This window comes from Jaculus jaculus, chromosome 6 (assembly GCF_020740685.1).
Source record: "Jaculus jaculus isolate mJacJac1 chromosome 6, mJacJac1.mat.Y.cur, whole genome shotgun sequence".
Lineage (NCBI taxonomy): Eukaryota > Metazoa > Chordata > Mammalia > Rodentia > Dipodidae > Jaculus > Jaculus jaculus.
In genome coordinates this window covers 62,455,233-62,476,740 of record NC_059107.1, presented here as the reverse complement: position 1 = coordinate 62,476,740, position 21,508 = coordinate 62,455,233, and the positions used below count along the sequence as shown (strand labels likewise).

The following is a 21,508-nucleotide window of genomic DNA, read 5'->3' as shown; positions in this document are numbered from 1 at the left end:
CAGGAATCCCCCAAAACAACAAAGAAACCAACTTAACAAACTAAGGAAGTCAATATAATATTATGAGTAGGGAAACAGAATTGATGAATACCAGGGCTGGAGAGATGGATCAGTGGTTAAGGCACTTGATTGCAAAACCTAATGACCCAAGTTTGATTCCCTAGTACCCACATAAAGCCAGATGCACAAAGTAGCACATGCATCTGGAGTTTGGCTGCAGTAGCTAGAGACCCTGGCACACCCATTCTCTCTGTCTGTCTCTCTTCTCTCTCTCCATCTCTCTACTTGCATATATATATACACATACATACATACATACACACACACACACACACACACACACACACACACACATAAATACTGAATAGCAATCTGAAATACTAGAAATGAAAAGCACAGTGAGTCAAATAAAAATCTTTGTAGAGGGTTGAAGAGATGGCTTAGTAGTTAAGGTACTTGCCTGTGAATCCTAAGGACTCAAGTTCAATTCAACAATATTCAAATAAGCTGGATGCACAAGGTGGCACATATGTCTGGAGTTTGCTTGCAATGGCTAGAAGCCCTGGAGTGCTCATTCACATACACACATATATAATTTTTTTTAATTTTTTTTGTTCATTTTTATTTATTTATTTGAAAGTGACAGAGAGAGAAAGAGGCAGAGAGAGAGACAGAATGGGTGCCAGGGTTTCCAGCCACCGTAAATGAACCCCAGACACGTGTGCCCCCTTGTGCATATGGCTAACGTGGGTCCTGGAGAATTGAGCCTCGAACCAGGGTCCTTAGGCTTCAAAGGTAAGCACTTAACTGCTAAGCCATCTCTCCAGCCCCATACATAATTTTTTAAAGAAATTTGAGTAGAAGTCCCACCAAAAGAATAACATCAAGAAGAGGACAGAATGTCTGAGCTTGAAGGCAAGGTAGAACATCTAGAACATTTCAACAAAGAGAAACACAAACTAATGAGAAGGTATAATTGGGAAGCTCAGGACACTATGAATAGATCAAACTTAAGAAGGGAGCCCAGGCATGGTGGCACACGCCTTTAATCCCAGCACTCGGAGACAGAGGTAGGAGGATCACTGTGAGTTCAAGGCCACACTGAGACTACATAGTGAATTCCAGGTCAGCCTGAGCTAGAGTGGGACCTTACCTCAAAAAAAAACAAAAAAAGTAGTCAGGGTATCAGAACAAGAATGTCAATCTAAAGCCATAGTAAGTATTGTCAACAAAATCATAGAAGAAAATTTCCCCCAAATACGGAAATAGGTACAAGAGAAATTTAGAACATCAAACAAGACCAAAAGAGTTTTATTTGGCTATAGAGAAAAATGACAAAAGGACTGGAGAGACGGTCTACTGGTTAAGGCACCTGCCTGCAAAGCCTAAGGACTCATGTTCAACTCTCCAGGTCACACAGTGATGCAAGCACACAATGTCACATATGCACACAAGAAGATGCATGCACCTGGAGTTTGACTGCAGTGGCTAGAGGCCCTGGCACACCAATACATTTCTCTCTCCCTCTCTCTCTCTCCCTCTCTCTCTCTCTCCCTCCCTCTCTCTCTCTCTCTCTCTCTCTCTCTCTCTCACACACACACACACACACACACACACACACACACACATTCAGTCTGTTGGGTTTGCCTCAAAAAGAAAGGTGAAAGTATATTTACATGGAAATGGATGGATCTGGAAAATATTATACTAAGTGAAGTAACCCATGCTCAGAACGTCAAACACTGCATGTTCTCTCTCATATGGGAACCCTAGCTTCAAATGTTCAGATTTGTATTGAGTAAGAATAAAAGTCAGGAGTAAGGGCAGACGGCTAGAAAGGGGCTATTAAGGATAGAGGAAAGGGGAGGAATTAAAGGGAAGATATAGTAGATATGTAAGTTAAGGGGCAGACTACTGGGGGGGGGGGCCTCTAAGCGGGGATGGAGGAGAGGAAGGGGTGGGAGGAAGATTAATGAAAATGATAGATGTTTTGAATAAACCATATAGAAACATATTTCTTTGCTAGCTAATAATATATATGTTAAATGTAAAAGAGAGCTTGACAGAAATATCCTGTAGAAGTGGATAATATGCTCAGAAGCCATACACTGTTATTAGAAATATTTGGGGGCTAAAGGGGTGGCTCAATAGTTAAAGGTACTTGATTCTAAAGCCTGATGGCCCAGGTTCAATTCCCCAGTATCCACCAAAACCCAGATGTGCCTAGAGTTTGTATGCATTTGCAGGAAGCCCTGGTTATCCATATTCATTCTCATTCTCATTCATTCATATTCCTCTCTCATAAAAAAAAAAAAAATCAAGTGAGTTGTTGGCTAGGGAGGACCCTGAGGCCCCCAAAACATTACAGGCTATTGTCAAGGCTCATGATTGCCCACACAAACTAGATGGTACAACCCTATTGCTCAATACCTCACATTCTAGGGTTGCAGGTCACTTAAAAGTCAAGCTGGAGCTAAGACAGAAGCCCTTTCCCTGTCAGGATGCTGGAAAGAGCTATTTATTTAGTCTGTTGTGAGAGAAAAGTCATCAATGGTCTTAACCAGCAGTGGGCCCTGCAAGTTTTACAGTGGCCAGCCAGGACAAATGTACCAACTGGTACAATGGTGGCATGTCTGTTATGGGGGAAACAAACTGCTTGGACTTCAGGCCCACTCCATGGGACAGATTCATGCCTGGTACTGAAAACCTAATCAAAAGCCTATGGCTTTTGAAGGTTATAAGCCCTAGGGGGAAACTACTACTGTAGTTTGGCTAAAGGAATATATTATACCCACCAAACTGTCCTGTAAATTCTTATGTTTAGGCTCATATATTAATGCTACTCTCACTTTTACTTATAGAAGCTACTATTTTCAGATGGTGGTGACCACTGGGATTCAAAACTCACCAAAGTGCTGAGGAGAGACAGTAGAGTGTTCAACATTAAGTAAGACATCTATCACACCTTCCAAGGCTTACAGACTATTGCAGAAGAGGTGAAAAAAAATGTAAGAGGGCTGGAAAAATGGTTTAACAGTTAAGGCACTTGCCTAAGAAGCCTAAGGACCTAGGTTCAATTCCCCAGTACCTACATAAGCCAGACGGACAAGGTAGTGCATGTGTCTGGAGTTCATATACAATGGCCAGGGGCCCTGAAGCTCTCATTCTCCACCCCCTCCCCCCCCACACACACACTATTGCCTCTATCTTTTGCTCACTATAAAAAATAAAATAAATAAAAGAATTTAAGAGCCAAAAGAAGGGGAGGGAGTGTTTACAATATTGTCTTCCAGACACAAAGTGGACTTGATAGTCATGACCTCACTCTGGCTGACATACCTACACAAAACCTGAATAATAGAAGGAGAGGGAAGTAACATCAAAATAGAGGAGAAACAAGTTGGAAATAAGAAGTGATTCAGTGGAGGGAGAATTTAGGAGGAGGAAAAGAAAGAGTGGTAGAAGAAAATTGTGGTCATGGTATATTATCTGTAATTTTAGAAGCTGTCAATAAAAAGTTAAAAAATAAAAATTCTATAAACTTGGGGCTGGAAAGAAAGCTCAATCAGTAAAGTGTTTGCCTTGCAAGCATGAGGACCTCAGTTCAATCCCACAAATCCACATAAAATGCTACATAAAATGTGTCTGTGATCCCAGCACTGGAGAGGCAAAGAGGACTAGTCAGCCAGTCTAGCTAATTGGTGAGTTTTCAGCCAATGAAAGACTCTCTCAAAGAAGTGGATGGCATTACTGAAGGCAACACCCAAGGCTGTCCTTTGGCCTGCACACACAAATAACCACACACATACAAACACACACACACACACACAGCCACACATATGCATTAAAAACTATGGAAGAATTTCCCACAATATTTCTAATGAATCTTTCCTTTTACTTTCCCTGTTTTCTTTTTGGAGAATACTTAAAATTAACTGCTGCACATCCTATACTAGCTCACTAAAGCACTTATATCTTTTCTATTTCCCATGCTTGATCTCTGTCTTTTTACTCTTCTCTAACATTTTCCTAACATTTTCTTCCAAATGCTCCTTTAATTAGCTGTGCTATACTTTTCATTCTTAAACACTGTTTTTTGTTTGTTGTTGTTGTATTTTCTTCGGTTGGGTAGCACTGTGATCTTGTGTTTGTTTTTTTTTTTAATTTTTATTTTTTTTAATTATTTATTTATTTATTTGAGAGCAACAGACACAGAGAGAAAGACAGATAGAAGGAGAGAGAGAGAATGGGCGCGCCAGGGCTTCCAGCCTCTGCAAACGAGCTCCAGACGCGTGCGCCCCCTGGTGCATCTGGTTAACATGGGACCTGGGGAACCGAGCCTCGAACCGGGGTCCTTAGGCTTCACAGGCAAGAGCTTAACCGCTAAGCCATCTCTCCAGCCCGATCTTGTGTTTTACATGTATCTGGTTTTATTATCTTTCTAATGCTATACATACAGGATAGGCTGCTTTGTTTTTCAAGTTTATTTCCGCTGACATAATACTTACTTTCCTAATGGGAAATTATTTTGCTCCTTTATAATGTGTATGTATGTGAGCATGCAAAGATTTCTTATAACACACCACCTTTATCCTTACTAAATTTATGTGTGTGTGTGTGTGTGTATAAATGTGTTTTCCTATTCTCTTTTACTCATCCTTTATTTGTTTAATTGTTTTATTTGCATGTGTGTGTGTGTGTGTGTGTGTGTGTGTGCACGTGCATGTATGTGAGCATGTGTATATGAACATGCCAGGGTCTCTTGACACTGCAAACCAGTACCCAGGACTACAAGCTTTGTAAGCAAGTGCCTCAATTACTAAGCCATCTACCCAGCCCCTCATCCTTCATTCTTGAGACACCATATTATTTTAAGTAGTATTGCTCTTTAATACAAGTCAAAAAGAAAAATGATCTCTAAATAATTTCAAAATAGGGGCTGGGAGTGGGGGTCAATGGATAAAGTGCTTGCTGCATAAGCATGAAGACCTGAGTTCAATGTTCAATCCCAGCATGTATATACAAGTTGGAAGTGGCAGCATACACTCTGTCCTCCAGGTGCATGCTTGCATAGCCGTACACACACACACAAACACGTGTGCATGCAATAAATAAATAATTTTAAGATGGCTTCCACATGAGGAAGCTGAGGCAAGAAAACCTTGAACTTAAACTCAGTACTTTTTTTTAAATTTTTTTTTGTTATTTTTATTTATTTATTTGAGAGCAGCAGACAGAGAAAGAGGCTGAGAGAGAGAGAAAGAATGGGCGTGCCAGAGCTTCCAACCACTGCAAATGAACTCCAGATGCGTGTGCCCCCTTGTGCATCTGGCTAATGTGGGTCCTGGGGAGTCGAGCCTCTAACCGGGGTCCTTAGGCTTCACAGGCAAGCGCTTAACCACTAAGCCATCTCTCCAGCCCAAAACTCTGTACTTTTTAAAGTATAACATTAATAAAATCTAAAGAATAACATTAATAATACCTAAAAGAAGGAAAAGAAAACTTCACTGCCTTATGGAAAAACAAATAGAAAATCTCTTCTGCAGGATCAAACATACATCTGAACAAGGATTATCAGAGCTATCTGAAACCTAGAATAATGATTCTAAATATAACCTACTGCCTCATTTCTCACAGAACAAGAGATATAAATGGCCTATTCAAGAGCAATGCTGCTTATAAAACCAAAAACACTTTCCATATATAACTTAATCTTTTATTGTTGCAGTCTATATCATCAGGTATACTAAGAAGTAAATTGCAAAAAAGCAAGTATTACTACAAATCATTGCTGTTTTTATCTACAATAACCAAAAAGACATACCTCATAGCTCATACCTTTAATGACTTAAAGATGAAGATATTCAAAGAAAAAAATTCTAACACATTTGTAAGCTATACATCTATAAGCTGCAAATAAACTCTTTTCTGTGATCATAATCCACAGTATATCACAACAGAACTGTTTGTCATAATGCCTACCTGTTAATATTAGAATTATTTATGTATTCATAGCATCTTGTTTATACAGTAAATAATCAGCCAAAGGCACATGCAACACAATTATAATATTAACTGAAACATTTTGAAATACTTTGGGCTTCAAGTAATATCTGAAGTCAAGGGAAATATTCAAAACAAAACATGTTGGATTTCATCCATCTCAAATATAAGCCATCATAATTGATCCTATTTACTAAACATGCAGACCATGTAAAATAGTCGATATTGATGATGAGTTCCCTAAAATCATAAGAAACAGTTAAGACATTTGGCAAGAAGAGATCGGTATTCACTAAACACTTGCAAAGCCACTAACCAATCTATCCCAAAACCAGAACCTACCTGCTTCATAGCAGTCTCCCCAATTTTATCTGAATGCTTTCGGATGCTCTCCAAAAAGTCCTTAAGATCAGACATAGAAACCTCCTTGATCTCCTCCCGAAGTTTGGGGATGTTGTCCACCATCACCTTGCAGAACCGATAGTGGCTTACTTGAGGCAGATAGGTATGCTCCAGATGTTCCAAAGTTTTCAGTGCAGGGTAATGCCTACAAAAGGAATTGACAATCTTTAGTCCAGCATTGTCCTTTTAGGGTCACAAATACATTCTTCAGGAAAAATTCTAGCTTGAATTATTTTTCACTGTACATTTAAACAAATCCAATATTCATGCCTATAATCCGACCACTGAAGAGGCTGAGATAAGACGAACACCATGAGTTCAAGGCCAGCCTGGTCTACACAGTGAGTTCCAGGTCTGTCTGGGATAGAGTGAGACTGTGCATCCAAAAAAGAAAAAAGAAAAAACATTGATACATGCTTTTAAAAAATTAATATAGCATCAAAAATTATTTTAGCCAGCTGTAGTGGCACACACTTTTAATCCCAGCACTTGGGAGGTAGAGAGAGGAAGATAGCTATGAGTTCCAAGACAGCTTGGGACTATACAGTGAGTTCCAGGACAGCCTGTGCTAGACTGAGACCCTAGCTTGGGGGAAAATATATGTGTATGTGTGTGTGTGTGTGTGTGTGTGTGTGTGTATGTGTGCATATATATGTATGTGTATATATATATATCTCTCTCCAAGGAATTTATATAACATAGCATCTATTTATGAACCTACATAAGGTATTAAAACCCACCTCAATGTCAAAAATAATCATGCTATAAAATAAAACACTCAGAAGCTGGAAGAGAGTCAGTCCCCAGACAGTCAGCGCATCTAGTGCCAGAAGGTGCTACATGGGTGACTGGGGGAAAATGACCAATATTTGTCCAAGCAACTCATGGTCTCACCTACTTAGCAGCAATTAACCTATTGTGATGCTCACACAAGTGCAATAGTGGCACACAGCCATGGTGGGAAAACAACTGCTCTTGATTTGGCTAACTGATCCACTCAGTGGTACAGGACCCATAGCTAGAACTGGGAAACAAGTCAGAACCATATCCAAACATAAGCCCACTCTCCATTATCAAGCTACCACCAATCGTGGGCTACAAGAGGGCCTACACCTATTAAATTCTCTATATAAAAAGTAAGGATTATCTCATTTGTCTGGTGCTAACTTATTCTCCACTGGAGTCTTTTTCAGATATAGATCCTAAGGACAGAGCCATCCCATCATACCTCAAAAGGGCCCCAGCTGAAACTAAGAACAATTGGCGAAACAAGCAAGGGTGCTGTCTTCTTGGTGAACCGGGTACCAGCACAAGGCTGAAGGAGATTAACACAGAGAAAAATCAACTCCTACCAAATCAGAGATCCAGAGACCCAGAGGCCCCCAACATCTCATCACTGAAGCAGACCAAAAATGAACCCAACCTGGCTCAGGGAAATTTTGCAGAAGAGGGGGAGGAAAGAATGTCAGAGCCACATGTTGGGTCATGATATGCAGACATTTATCCTACTCATAACTGTAGGCTGACTCCAGAATGCATGACCCACATACCTCAACAAGGAGGGGCCAAGGGGTGGGGGTAGTTAATGGATGTGCCTAATAATGGTACCAAATTGACTGTATTTGCTGAGTACAAAGCTAGTTAATAAAAAAAATGTTATAATACCTAATTACAAAAATAAAATAAAACACTCAATGTAAGACTTCCAATTATGGCAAAGGAAAGCAAAGAACCTGACAAATCGATGTAAACATACAACCATTTTAGGTTTACAGAGCTCTGGAAACAGACAAGAGGAGAACAATACATCAAGAAATATTTGTTCATTGAATCTGCTCAACCTGTAGTTAGTATTCTATACTATACTAATACTATATAGTAATTAATATTCCCTGGAGCTATTTCTATCACCTCACCTCCAATTTCCCTGCCAGCCATAAAAACCAGCAACTTTGTTGACATTAAAGAAGGACATAGGTGCTGAGAGTTGGCTCAGTGGGTAAGGCACTTACCTACAAAGCCTAATAAATGACTTAGGTTCCATCCCCCAGTATCTGCATGGGAGTCAGGTGCACAATGTGGTGTGTGCATCTGGAGTTCATTTGCAATGGCTACGGGCTCTGGCCTGCCCATCGTCTCCTTCCTTCTCTCCCTCCCTTTCTCTCTCCTCTCCTCTCTCCTCTCTCCTCTCTCCTCTCTCCTCTCTCCCTCTCTCTCTCTCTCTGTCACACTCCTGATTGTAAATTAATTAATTAAATTTTTTAAGAGAGGAGGACATGGTTTGGAACAGAAGGTGAAAAATACTCATCAAATGGCATCTGTCTCTTTTGCAAATACATAAATAAAATAGTATAATAAGTAAAAAAAAAGAAGGAAATATGAACAAGAAACATTTACACTTGAAAAAATATAGACAACAAGTAAAATCCAATTATAACAATAATTACATTAAATCTGAATGGACTGTACTCTAAGATGAAATTAAAGTGATACACTCAAATTCTGTCTACAAGAAACATTTGCATTAAAAAATAAAAGCATACTGAAAGTAAAACATGATAAGCCATACCAAAAAAATATATATATGTGTGTGTGTGTTTTAAAGTTTCTTTTTGTAAGGGCTTAAAAGAATGAAGTTTATTTCAAAATCAGAGGAAAAGAAAGTGGAGAGATCAGACTTCTCAGTGAGGATGGGCTTCCAGAACTGGACAATCCCTAGAGTTTATATTTTTTAGTTAGCATATGAAACAATGGGTTTCATAATGAAATTTTTGCACATATCTATCATTGTACCTTGCCCATATGCACAAGTTCCCACCTTTCTCTCAAAGACTCTTCACTTGGCGTTCAATGGTATGCATGTGCATGTGTGTTTGCAGTTAAATCTAGATTTTACATGAGAAAACATACTAATTTACCCATCTCCCATTACCCTTCTTTCCTTCTCCCCATAGTCCTCTATCTATCTACTTTCATGTCATACATATGTCTCACTCTGTGAGTATAATGTAGATTTGATCTTGCATTTAGGTTGCCATAATTTGTCCATAAATATTTTCTGCATGAGACAAAGCATGTGATATTTGTCTTTGAGGCTGGCTTCTTTCACTTAGGGATGATCTCCAGTCCCATCCATATTCCAGAAAATGTCATAATGTCATTCATTCTTCTTCTTAGCTGAGCAGTGTCTGTATACCACATTTTCTTAGTCCATTCATCTGTTAATGGGTATCAAGGCTGGAACCATACTGTGGCTATTGTGACTAGGGTAACAATAAGAACAGACGTACAGGTATCTCTGTGGTATGCTGACTCCGCATCCATCAAGCATATACCCAGGAGTGACAGAGCTAAATCATGCGATAGTTCACTGTCAGTGTTTGAAGGAACCTCCACAATGCTTGTATAATGACTGCACCTGTTTACCTTCCCACCCGCAATGAATAAGAGTTCTTCTTTCCCCACTTTTTCACAAATGTCTTTTGTTTTCTTGATATCTGCCATTCCTACTAGGTGAAATGGAATTACAATGTAGTTAGTGAGATTGAAAAGATTTTAAGACAATATTTCTGCCATTGCAAAGGAGTATCTTACAACGATAAAAAGGACACTATCTGATAAGTAAAAACTTATCCATGGGCATAAAGCGACTAAAAAACTAAGATTAATAAATTGACTGATAGCCAGGCGTGGTGGTGCACACCTTTAATCCCAGCACTGGGGAGGCAGAGGTAGGAGGATTGCCATGAGTTCAAGGCCACTCTGAGACAGAGTGAATTCCAGGTCAGCCTGGGCCAGAGTGAGACCCTACCTTGAAAAACTAAAAAAATAAAATAAAATAAAATAAAATAAAATAAAATAAAATAAAATAAAATAAAATAAAATAAAATAAAATAAAATAAAATAAAATAAAATAAAATAAAATAAAATAAAATAAAATAAAATAAAATAAAATAAAATAAAATAAAATAAAATAAAATAAAATAAAATAAAATAAAATAAAATAAAATAAAATAAAATAAAATAAAATAAAATAAAATAAAATAAAATAAAATAAAATAAAATAAAATAAAATAAAATAAAATAAAATAAAATAAAATAAAATAAAATAAAATAAAATAAAATAAAATAAAATAAAATAAAATAAAATAAAATAAAATAAAATAAAATAAAATAAAATAAAATAAAATAAAATAAAATAAAATAAAATAAAATAAAATAAAATAAAATAAAATAAAATAAAATAAAATAAAATAAAATAAAATAAAATAAAATAAAATAAAATAAAATAAAATAAAATAAAATAAAATAAAATAAAATAAAATAAAATAAAATAAAATAAAATAAAATAAAATAAAATAAAATAAAATAAAATAAAATAAAATAAAATAAAATAAAATAAAATAAAATAAAATAAAATAAAATAAAATAAAATAAAATAAAATAAAATAAAATAAAATAAAATAAAATAAAATAAAATAAAATAAAATAAAATAAAATAAAATAAATTGACTGAAAACAATTAGCTGCATATAAACTCAGAACTTGGAAGGCTGTCTCAGGAAAGTCAGGAGTTTAAGACCAGTATGAGTTACATAAAACCCTGTCTCAAAAAAAATAAAAATAAAAATAAAAAGGAAATGGCTGAGTAAATGACTCAGCGGGTAAGAAAGAGCACTTCCTAAGCAAGCATGAGGACCTACATTCAGCCCCCAACATCCACATTAAAAAGCCAGGGATAGCCAGGTGCAGTGGTATAAGCCTTTAATCTCAGCAGAGGTAGGAGGATTGCTTTTGACTTCAAGGCCAGCCTGGAAGTACAGAGCAAGATCAAGGTCAACCTGGGCTAGAGTGAGACCCTACCTCAAAAGAAAAAAATAAGGTAATATACTGATGTGTTGTAGCAAAACAAAATACAAAGCAGAGGGATATGAATAATGTCTGGCCCAGAAAGAGATGTGGACTACATTCAGTCTCAAGCCCAGAGACTCTAGCTGCTTTACCTGCAACTGATAAGAGATTACCAACATGAGGTCATGTGAAGAGACAGCATAAAAGAAGGGTGGGGGGAGGGTTAATCAAAACTCAGGATGTTATGAGTAACCCATATGGAAACCTACTTTTTTGGATAATGGCACACCCATACGCCATAGAACGTTACTAGAAAATTTTCAGTTCCAGGGATGGGATACCTTCCAGTGAGTTGTTAGCCAGGGAGGACCCTAATGCCCACAAAACATGACAAACCATTGCTAAGGCCCTTGGTTTCCCACCAGAAAGAGAGTAAAACTATTGCTGAAGAGTCCACATGCTTGGGCTGCAACATCACTGAGAAATCTTGCTTCATCCCTATAGACCAGCTGACAGAAAGCTAGAAAAAGCTGCACTGCATGCAGCCCTATGGGAGAAAGAAGTCATCAGCAGTGAAAACAGTGGATACTGCAAGCCTTAATTTTGGCCAGCCAGGGTGCAATAGAAGCATTCTGCTATGGAGGAAACCAACTGCTCGCTAAACGGACTGGAGGCCCATGCCATGGGAGGGAATACATGGCTGGTACTGAACCTAATCAAAAGCCTATGGTGGGGAAGGTCATGAGCCCTAGGAATTAACACCTGCTGGTGCCTGTCTAAATGCATATATTATGCTTACCAAGCTAACCTGTAAGCACTGTGCTTAACATTCATACCCATATATTAATGCTACTCTCACTTTTGGTTAGAGAAGCTTCTCTTTTCAAATGGTGGTGACCACTAGGATGACTCAAAAGTCACCACAGTGCTGAGAAGAAGTATTCAGCACTGAAACATCTCTATCATACTTTCCAAGGCTGAAAAAATATAAGAGCCAAAGGAAGGGTAGGACAACCTACAATGCAATCGTTCAGACAGAAACTGATCTTGATATCCATGACCTAGCAATGCCTAGAAATACCTTCACAAGACCCTCATAATAGCAGGAAAAGATGATGACATCAAAATAAAGGAGAAACTAATGGAGAGGGGGAGGGGATATGATGGAGAGTGGATCTATACAGGGGAAGGTGGGGGAGGGGAAGAAATTATCATGGTTTATTGTCTATAATTATGGAAACTGTCAATAAAGAAAGTTTAAAAGAAAGCAATTACCAACAGTGATGATGAGCCAGCAGCTATTGAGACAATGGAAGGAGTACTGATTCTTTTCAAAGGAGGGAGCCTGAAGGAAGAATGCTGAAGAATGAAGAAGGCTTTATTCCCTACACTCCAGATAAAAAAGTTGGCAGTGTCACCTGCCTGGTACTGATTTGGGAAGTATGACAAATGTCAAAAACAGAGGGTCATGAATTTCACTATAGGTTTGAAAGTCACTCAGGCTATGCATTAAGAGGATGGTTCAAAGACCCTGCAAGGAGGACCTGTGAGGTCATTGTATAGAGCTATAAAAATGAACCATAGGTTGCAGTGGAGACCCCAGGATGTTGGAGTATGAGATGCTACCAAGGAGAACTGCTGGCTTGGGGTGGATTCTGCCTGGAAAGCAACCAGCACAGCAAGAGGGACAGAGTTGCCAGCTTTTTGGAGCCCAGAGAATTTCATCACAAGTCCCAGGTGCCAGACATGGAACTACAGGAGGTTTTCTATCTTGAATTGGACCAATATTTCTTTGCTATGTACCCATTTCTACATTTTGTAAATGGGAATGTATGTTGTGTGCCATTTTGTGTTTTAAGTATGTAAATTGTGTGTCAATTTTGAAGGACTCCCAGTTGAGACTGTCTTGAGTCTCAGAAGACACTTTGGACTTTTTAATAGTGTTGGAACTTATAAAGACAATGGAGACTTTTAAGGTTGGAGTGAATGCATTTTGCATCATGGAATACCCTTGAATCTATGGGGGCCAGGAGTGTGATGGTTTGAATTATAAAGTGTCCCTGTAGCTGGGAAGATGGCTCAGCAGTTAAAGGTGCTTGCTTACAAAGCCTACCAGCCCAGGTCCACTCCCCTAGTACCCACATAAAGTGAGATGCACAGAATGGCACATGTAACTGAAGTTCACTTGCAGCCCTAGTGAGTACCTCCCCATTCCCCTGATCTCAAATAAATAAATAAATAAATACTTTATAATTTATCTGCAAGTAGAGAGAGAATGGGAATGGGCACACCAGGCACAAGTACCACTTTGTGCTTCTGGATTTATGTGGGTACTAAGAACTCTAACTCAGAAAGCAAGTGCCTTTAACCACTGAGCAAACTCTCCAGCCCTCAAAGTATTTTTTCAGGCACTTGGGGGGCAGAGGTAGGAGGACTGCCATGAGTTCAAGGCCAGCCTGGGACATCAAAGTGAGTTCTAGATTGGCCTGGGCTACAGTGAGACCCTACCTCAAAAAAAAAAATATATTTAATGTCCCCCATAGCCTCATGTGTTTATGATTAAGTCATACTTTATCCCCAGCTGGTAGAGCCTTTGGGAGGTGGAGACTTGCTGGAGGTAATGTACCGGGGACAGGACTTGGGATTTTATAATCTAGCCCAGGTTGCCAGTGCTAGTAAACTCACTTTCATTCCTCCCTGCTGCTGTGAAAATGTGATGCTCAGCTGTCTGATCTTGCCATGCTTTCCCCACCATAACAGAAACTTACCCTGAAAACTTTAAGCTAAAATAAACCCTTTCCTTCCACAGGCTGATTATAGTTGTATGTTTTGTCCCAGCAACAAGAAGATAACTGCTACAACTTTCTATTTTCATGAACTACATACATACACACACACACACACACACACACACACACACACACACACACACATACTCACTCCCCCTCTCTCTCTCTCTCTCTCTCATATACATGCATACATGTGTAATTTTAAGTCTAGACTTCAAATATGAAATAAAATGTTCAGTATTTTGCATCCATTTTCCTGAAAATGTGATGAATTCCATTTACATACAAACCATATTTTCTTTATTCATTCATCTGTTGATGGCCATCTAGGCTAACTTAAAAAGATTTATAATATTCTGTTTGGTTATGAGACAAGGTCTCATGTAGCTGAGAATGGCTTCAAACTCAGTATGTAGTAAAAGAGGATCTTAAACTCCTGATCCAACTGCCTCTATCTCCTGAGTTCAGGGATGACAAGAAGGTGTAACACAATACTAGTTAAACTTGAGTTCTAGAAGAAGAAAAAAGGTATGGGTGGAAAAAAAGGAAAGAAGAAAAGCAGGGGAAGGAAGAAAGGGAGAAAGAGACAGGAAAGAAGAAAAAAAGAAAAATCAAAGAAAACCCAAAAAAGATAAATATGGGGGGGGGGAATAGCTAAACTTATAGGTGAAGTAATTCAAATCGAAAACAGGATTTTATCACTCTGCCAAACAAATTCTTAAGAGACAGTGCATTACTGAATTCAGAGGCTACTGGCAAGTAAGTTTTTAATGACATATTTAAGTAAATACATATTTAAGTAACTACTCTAAACAAATGCATTTCTATGGGCTGGGGAGATAGCTCAGTGGTTACCAGCACTAGCTAGAAATGCCTTCCAGCCTGGGTTTGATTCTCCATTATCCATGTAAAGCCATATGCACAAAGTGATGCATGCATCTGGAGATCATTTTCAGCAGGAAAAGTCCTTGGCATGCCCATAAACACTCACTGTTTTTTCCCCTGTCTCTCTCTCTCTCTCTCTCTCTCTCTCTCTCTCTCTCTCTCTCTCCCTCCCTCCCTCCCTCCCTCCCTCCCTCCCTCCCTCCCTCCCTCCCTCCCTCTCTCTCAATAAGTAAATAATATTTTTCAAAGATAAAATTTAGATTGCCAGGCTGGAGGTGGCTTAGCAGTTAAGTGCTTGCATGTGAAGCCTAAGGACCCCAGTTTGAGGCTCATTTCCCCAGGACCCACATTAGCCAGATGCACAAGGGGGCACATGCATCTGGAATTCGTGGGCAGTGGCTGGAGACCCTGGCGTGCCCATTCTCTCTCTTTCTCTCTATCTGCCTCTTTCTCTCTGTCACTCTCAAATAAATAAATGTATTTAAAAAATTTAGATTTCCGAGGCCCTTGGTTTCCCACCAGGAATAGATGGTAAGACCCTATTGCTGAAGACTCCACATACTTGGGCTGCAAGGCCATTGAGAACTCCTGCTGGAACTGAACTGATAACCTCCTCCATGGAGAACAGCTGACAGAAACCTGGAAGAAGCCATTCTGCATGCAGTTCAATGGGAGAAAGAGAAATCACCAGTGAAGATACTCAACAGTGGACATTGCAAGCCTTATATTTGGTCAACCAGGCCAAATGAGTGCCATAGTGACACCTCTGTCATGGTGGAAACCAGCTGCCCTCTAATTGGACTGTAGGCCTGCTCCATGGGAAGGAATACATCCCTGATACTGAAAACCTAAAACAGGGGTAGTCATGAGCCCTAGGGGTATAATATCTGCTGCTGTCTGGCTACATGTATATACTATGCTTATCAAACTGCCCAGTAAGCACTTCTCTTAATGTTCATATCCTTATATTAATGTTATTCTCACTTTTGGTAGAGAATCTTCTCTTTTCAGATGGCAGTGACCTTGGGATGCCTCAGAAGGCATCATGGTGCTGAAAAGAAGTGACAGAAGTGCTCAGTACTGCAATATCTCTATCACACCTTCCAAGGCTGAGGGTCCATTGAGGAAGAGGTGGCGGAAAGAATGTAAGAATCAAAGGAAGGGTAGGACTCCTTACAACATGCTCCCCACAGACATAAAATGGCCTGGATATCCATGACCTCACAGTGCCTGACACTACCTACACAAGACCATCATAATAGGGGGAAAAGATCTGACATCAAAATCAAAGAAACTGACTGAGATAGGGAGGAGATATGGTGGAGAATGGAATTTCAAAGGAGAAAGTGTGGGGGGAGGGAGGGTATTACCATGGGATATTTTTTATAATCATGGAAGTTGTTAATAAAAATTTGAAAAGCAATAAAGAAAAATAAATTTAAAATAAAAATAAATAAATAAATAAAATAAAATTTAGAAGCCCAGCGTGGTAGCGTATGCCTTTAATCCCAGCACTCGAGAGGCAGAGGTAGAAGGGTCATTGTGAGTTCAATGCCACCCTGGCACTACATAGGGAATTCCAGGTCAGCCTGGACTAGAGTGAAACCCTACCTCAAAAACCAAAAATAATAATAATAATAATAATAATAAAATAAAATAAAATTTAGGCTTGAGAGATAGCTTAGCAGTTAAGGCAAGCACCTGCGAAGCCTAATGACCCATGTTCCATCTGTTGGGAGCTGTAGCTGCTCTTTGACCATGAGAACTGAAGCTGTTTTTGGATCTCCTGGCACAGAGACCTTATCGTATGGCCTTGGCAAACAGTCTTCAGGACAGAGGCATTTGTGGAGCAGACTTTAGGCACGTAGGCACTGTCTGGAAAGTTTTATTTTCTGCATATAAGCTTGTGCTTGCCTGAATAAATCTGAGACCTTGATCAGAATATAGACTTGGTCTCCTTCTTTGTGTCTCTTGTCTCCCATCCAGGTTATTTTCCCCTCATATCCTTGTTTAACTCCCCGCTGGCTGGGGCAAGTGGCGCCCAAACGTGGGGCTTGAGGTATGAAATGTGACCTGGACGTCGCTCAAGTGGACATCCGTCACCCCCACTGGATCGCCACCTCATCGGTGAGTGAAGATCCGCATGCAGATCACCGCAGGAGTGCCCACCTGTGATACAGATCTGCCGAGGTAAGAAAAGCGATGCAATTATGGGACAAGCATTAAGTAAGCATGAATTGTTTGTTGAAGGGCTTAAAACTTCTCTCAAGACACAAGGAACATGGGTTAAGAAAAAAGATTTAGGGAAATTCTTTGTCTTTTTAGAAGATGTCTGTCCCTGGTTCCCCCAGGAAGGAACTATAGATGAGAAGCGGTGATGCCGTGTTGGTGACTGTCTAAATGACTACTACCACTCTTATGGTTCCAGTGCAGGCATTTTCTTATTGGAATCTCATAAATGACGTATTACAGGTCCGCCACTATCACCCTGATGTTTCAAAAGTAGTTACAGATAGTGAGAATTTCCTTAAAAATAAATTCACCAGTAGTCAGACCTCCCTCCCTAAGAATGAAGTCCCAGAGAATCCCTACCCCGCCCGCACCAAGCGCCCGCGCCAAGCACTCTCGCTCCGTGTTGTGCTGCAGGCCAAAAACCTGCCCTTTCTTTCCAGGCTCTAATTGCTCCTCTATTATCATTCCTATACTAGAAAATGCTGATGATCTGCCACCTAATAACCCACCCCGGCCTAGTAGCCCTCTCCCGCAATCTATCTATCCAGTTCTGTCTAACTTAAAAACCACCAATCCTAATGATGACTCCCTTTCCCCTGAGAAAGAGGCAAATAAAGCTGAGGGAGAGGCTGAATTGCAGGATGAAGCTACTAAATATCATAACCCTGATTGCCCCCCCCCAGACACTTCTGGGTACACGGTCACCACCCTATAACATAGCACCCCCTTCTTCTGCCCCAGCGCTTGATGTTCCCTCTGATCTAGAAGAAATAACTAGACAAGCCATTACTAAACTTTCCCGGGAGGCACAATCTCTTAAGACACTCCTCCAAGCCAAATAGGAAAAGTCTCAGCTGCTCAAGCAATTATGCGACCTTGATTTAGAAATACGCTCCCCCTCCACTCACCCTGTTCAGAAAACTAAAACCAAAAGTAAAACTCTCCATGCCTTTCCTGTAACTCACTCCCAAGTTAAACCTATTGAAGAAAAAACTAATGAGGCTGAGCTGCAGGATCCAGATAGCCCAGAAGAGGGGGAGGGAGAATCTGAGACAAGGGAACATGCTGGGTCAGAAAGCACTGAGAATGAGGAAGGGGATGAAACTCTTCTCACTGAAGCCCAGAGATATCGCCGTCTTAAGTTTAGACATATAAAAGAGTTTAAAAAATGCAGTTACTTTGTATGGTCCTATTGCTCCTTTCACTCTCTCGCTGTTAGAATCTCTAAGTGAAGACTTACTTACTGTTAATGATTGGGTTATGTTAACTAAATCCACTTTAACTAGGGGTGACTTTCTTCTATGGAAAGCTGATTACACTGAGAGGTGCCAGGATGCTGCCCGTAGTAATTTGGCCACTGGTGGTTCCTCCAAATCCTGGACGTTAGATAAACTTTTGGGCAACCGTCCCTACAATATGAATGAAAAACAAACCAAATTTCCTCCAGGATTACTTACACAAATTCAACATGCAGCTCTTAAAGCCTGGAAGAGCCTTCCCTCTAAAGGGTCAGCTGTCACCTCTCTTGCTAAACTCAGACAGGGTCCACAAGAGCTTTATAGTGATTTTATCAGCCGCCTTACAGAGGCCACTGAACACCTCATGGGAAAGGAAGAAACAGATAATGAATTTGTTAGACATCTTGCCTTTGAGAATGCTAACTCAGCCTGCCAAGCGGCTATACGCCCCCATCTCTGTGGCAAAAATATTTCTGACTTTATCAAACTCTGTGCTGATGTAGACCCTGTGTCCCACAGCATTGGATTAGCCATAGGAGTGGCCCTTAAAGATTTTACCCAGAGGGACAAGCTCAAAACTTGTTTTAATTGCAAATAACCAGGTCATTTTTCCAGAGAATGCACAGCCCTTAAGGCTGAGCAGCCGCTCCCATCCTCTCTGTGCCTGGAAAGTTCTACCTCAAGGTATGGCTAATAGTCCAACTTCATGTCAGAAATTTGTGAATAAAGCTTTAGCTTCTACAAGAAGCAAATTTCCCCAATTATATATTATTCATTATATGGATGATATTTTATTAGCTGGAAAGAAAAGACAGAAATCTAGTTACAAAAAATAAAAAAGGAAAAAATGATATAGGGATCAGTAACAAGATGGTTAAATCATAGTTTGTTTACTTTAAATTTTTTTTTACTTTTGGATGCAAAAAAGGTCTTCTGCTGCTGACCACTTTTGGCATGCACAAACCAACAGTAATTATGCTAAAGTAATATGGAAAGACCCATTGACTAACAAATGGAGTGGACCCAACCCTGTATTAATATGGGGACGAGGATCTGTTTGTATTTTTTCACAGAAAGAAAATGGAGCCAGATGGTTGCCAGAACGTTTGGTGCAGCATGCAGGCCACGAGATCAAACAAGAGGACACTGCTGATCCTGATGATATGGAGTCATCTACACCTTGCTTACAGTGAACTTTACGGGACCTATGTTCCTGATCCTCCTATATTACATCCAGTGACTTGGGAGAGAAAAGAAATCATAGTTCCAGTCAATAACACTTGGTTGCTAAGCACGCCATCTAGTAAAAATATAGAATTACATCAAATAATTATGAGTTCATATTCAGGGCGTGGTCTAGGTATTCCACTATGCTTTTCTAAGACTAGCATAATGGGATGTTTTGAAATAAAGGAAAGAAACATGACTGTAAAGCATGTCCAAGAGCATGTACAAGGTACAAAGAAGATAAAGCAGGTTCAAACAAGCAGAATTTCTATTTGGCTTCCCTATGGAAATCAAGTTACAAGGGATAGTCCACCAGAGGACTTTATTCCCTGTGAAGGAAATACACCTTGGTTCAATAAATCTATACATTGGAGCAAATGTGTAGGGAAAAAATTTATCACGTACAATGTTTCTGGATCTACTAGATATGTTAAGGACTGGTCAGGGTCAGCAGGCTCTATAGAGAGTAAAACTGAATGGGTTAATGATTGGGCCACTGGACTGTCCTCAGGCTTGTGGTGGTCAGACAATGGACATCAGCAAACTTATGTGTGGAAAATTGTTGCTGCTATGGGAGGTATCAAGGTTACATCTGCCAGCAATAATTCAAATAGTCTTCCAAAGGGAACTGTTATGGCCTGTGTTACACCACCTTATGCCCTGATGTTAGGGAATATAAATATTACCTGGTATCATGGGTCTGAGGAAATGTTTAATGTTACCTGTGATAATTGTAGTCTGTCCAATTATATTTCTCATGATTCTGGAACTGTAATGATTGTCAAACAACCTGCATTTGTTATGATACCTGTTAATCTTTCAAAGCCTTGGAAAAATTCTAGCTATACAGAACAGTCATCTTGATTTTGATGCCACTAAGGCTGATAATGATTTACTTGCTACAATTCAGTCTGTGTTGCCTGGTTGGGACTCTCTAAGTTCCTGGATAGGCAGCTTTGCAGCTGTGGGAGTTTGCCTTCTGCTTCTCTTATGCCTATTGCCTATTTTCTTCAAGTGTCTAATGAAGTCTATTGTGAATATTCGTGCAGAGGTCCAAGCTATGCACTATAGAATACGTCCTTGACTCCCCTCCTTTAGGAGCTGCATAGGATTCAGACCTATGCATATCAGCTCACAATAAAATGAGTATGAAAGTGTGGGGGTGGGGAGGGAGGGAATTACCATGGGATATATTTTATAATCATGGAAAATGTTAATAAAAATTAAAAAAAGAAAAAAAAATAATAAAAATAAAACAAAAAAAAAAAAAGAGTATGACATGGGCACCAACATGGGTGCGAGGCAAAGCACCACAAGGGAAGGTCCCAGCTAACCTGGTATCCCCAACAGTAAACAACCAAGATGGCTTGCTTCAAACAAGGTGACAGGTAAAGACCAAAACTTGGGGTGGCCCTCTGACCCCCCACATGTACTCCATGGCACATGTGAATACACACTCATATACACAAATATTCACATATACCACATACCACACATACAAACACAGAAATATTTTTTAAAATTATATAAAAGCCAAGCATGGTAGATCTCACCTGTTATCCCAACCCTTGCAAGGAGAAGGATCTCTGAGTTCAAAGCTACATTGGGCTACAAAGTGAGTTCTAGGCCAAACTCAGCTGCATGGAAAGACCTTGCCTCAAAATATGCATCATAAATAGGTAAACATACATAATTTATAAATGCATATGCATACATTAATATCTACCACTGAATATAATACATATACAGAAGTACAGGAAAATAACTAGGACGATTCAAATAAAAATGAGATAACTGAAATTTTTTGTTTCTTTATACAGCAAAATGTGAATGATAATTTCTTTCTTTGGGCTTTTAATTGCCTAATTTCCACATGTCCCA

General features: G+C 39.4%; 1 protein-coding gene across 4 annotated transcripts in view; it reads right to left on the bottom strand.

The window, feature by feature from the left end:
• Exoc6b (exocyst complex component 6B) overlaps nucleotides 1-21,508 on the bottom strand; it is a 672,146-nt gene that overhangs the window by 567,083 nt on the left and 83,555 nt on the right. For 3 of the 4 annotated variants that reach the window (XM_045152123.1, XM_012951116.2, XM_045152124.1), the window contains exon 6: nucleotides 6,346-6,550. The exons of the other annotated variant lie outside the window; for it this stretch is intronic. In XM_045152123.1, coding sequence (XP_045008058.1) covers nucleotides 6,346-6,550 — 205 coding nt within the window. The remainder of the gene's footprint in view (nucleotides 1-6,345; nucleotides 6,551-21,508) is intronic. 4 annotated transcript variants of the gene reach the window in all.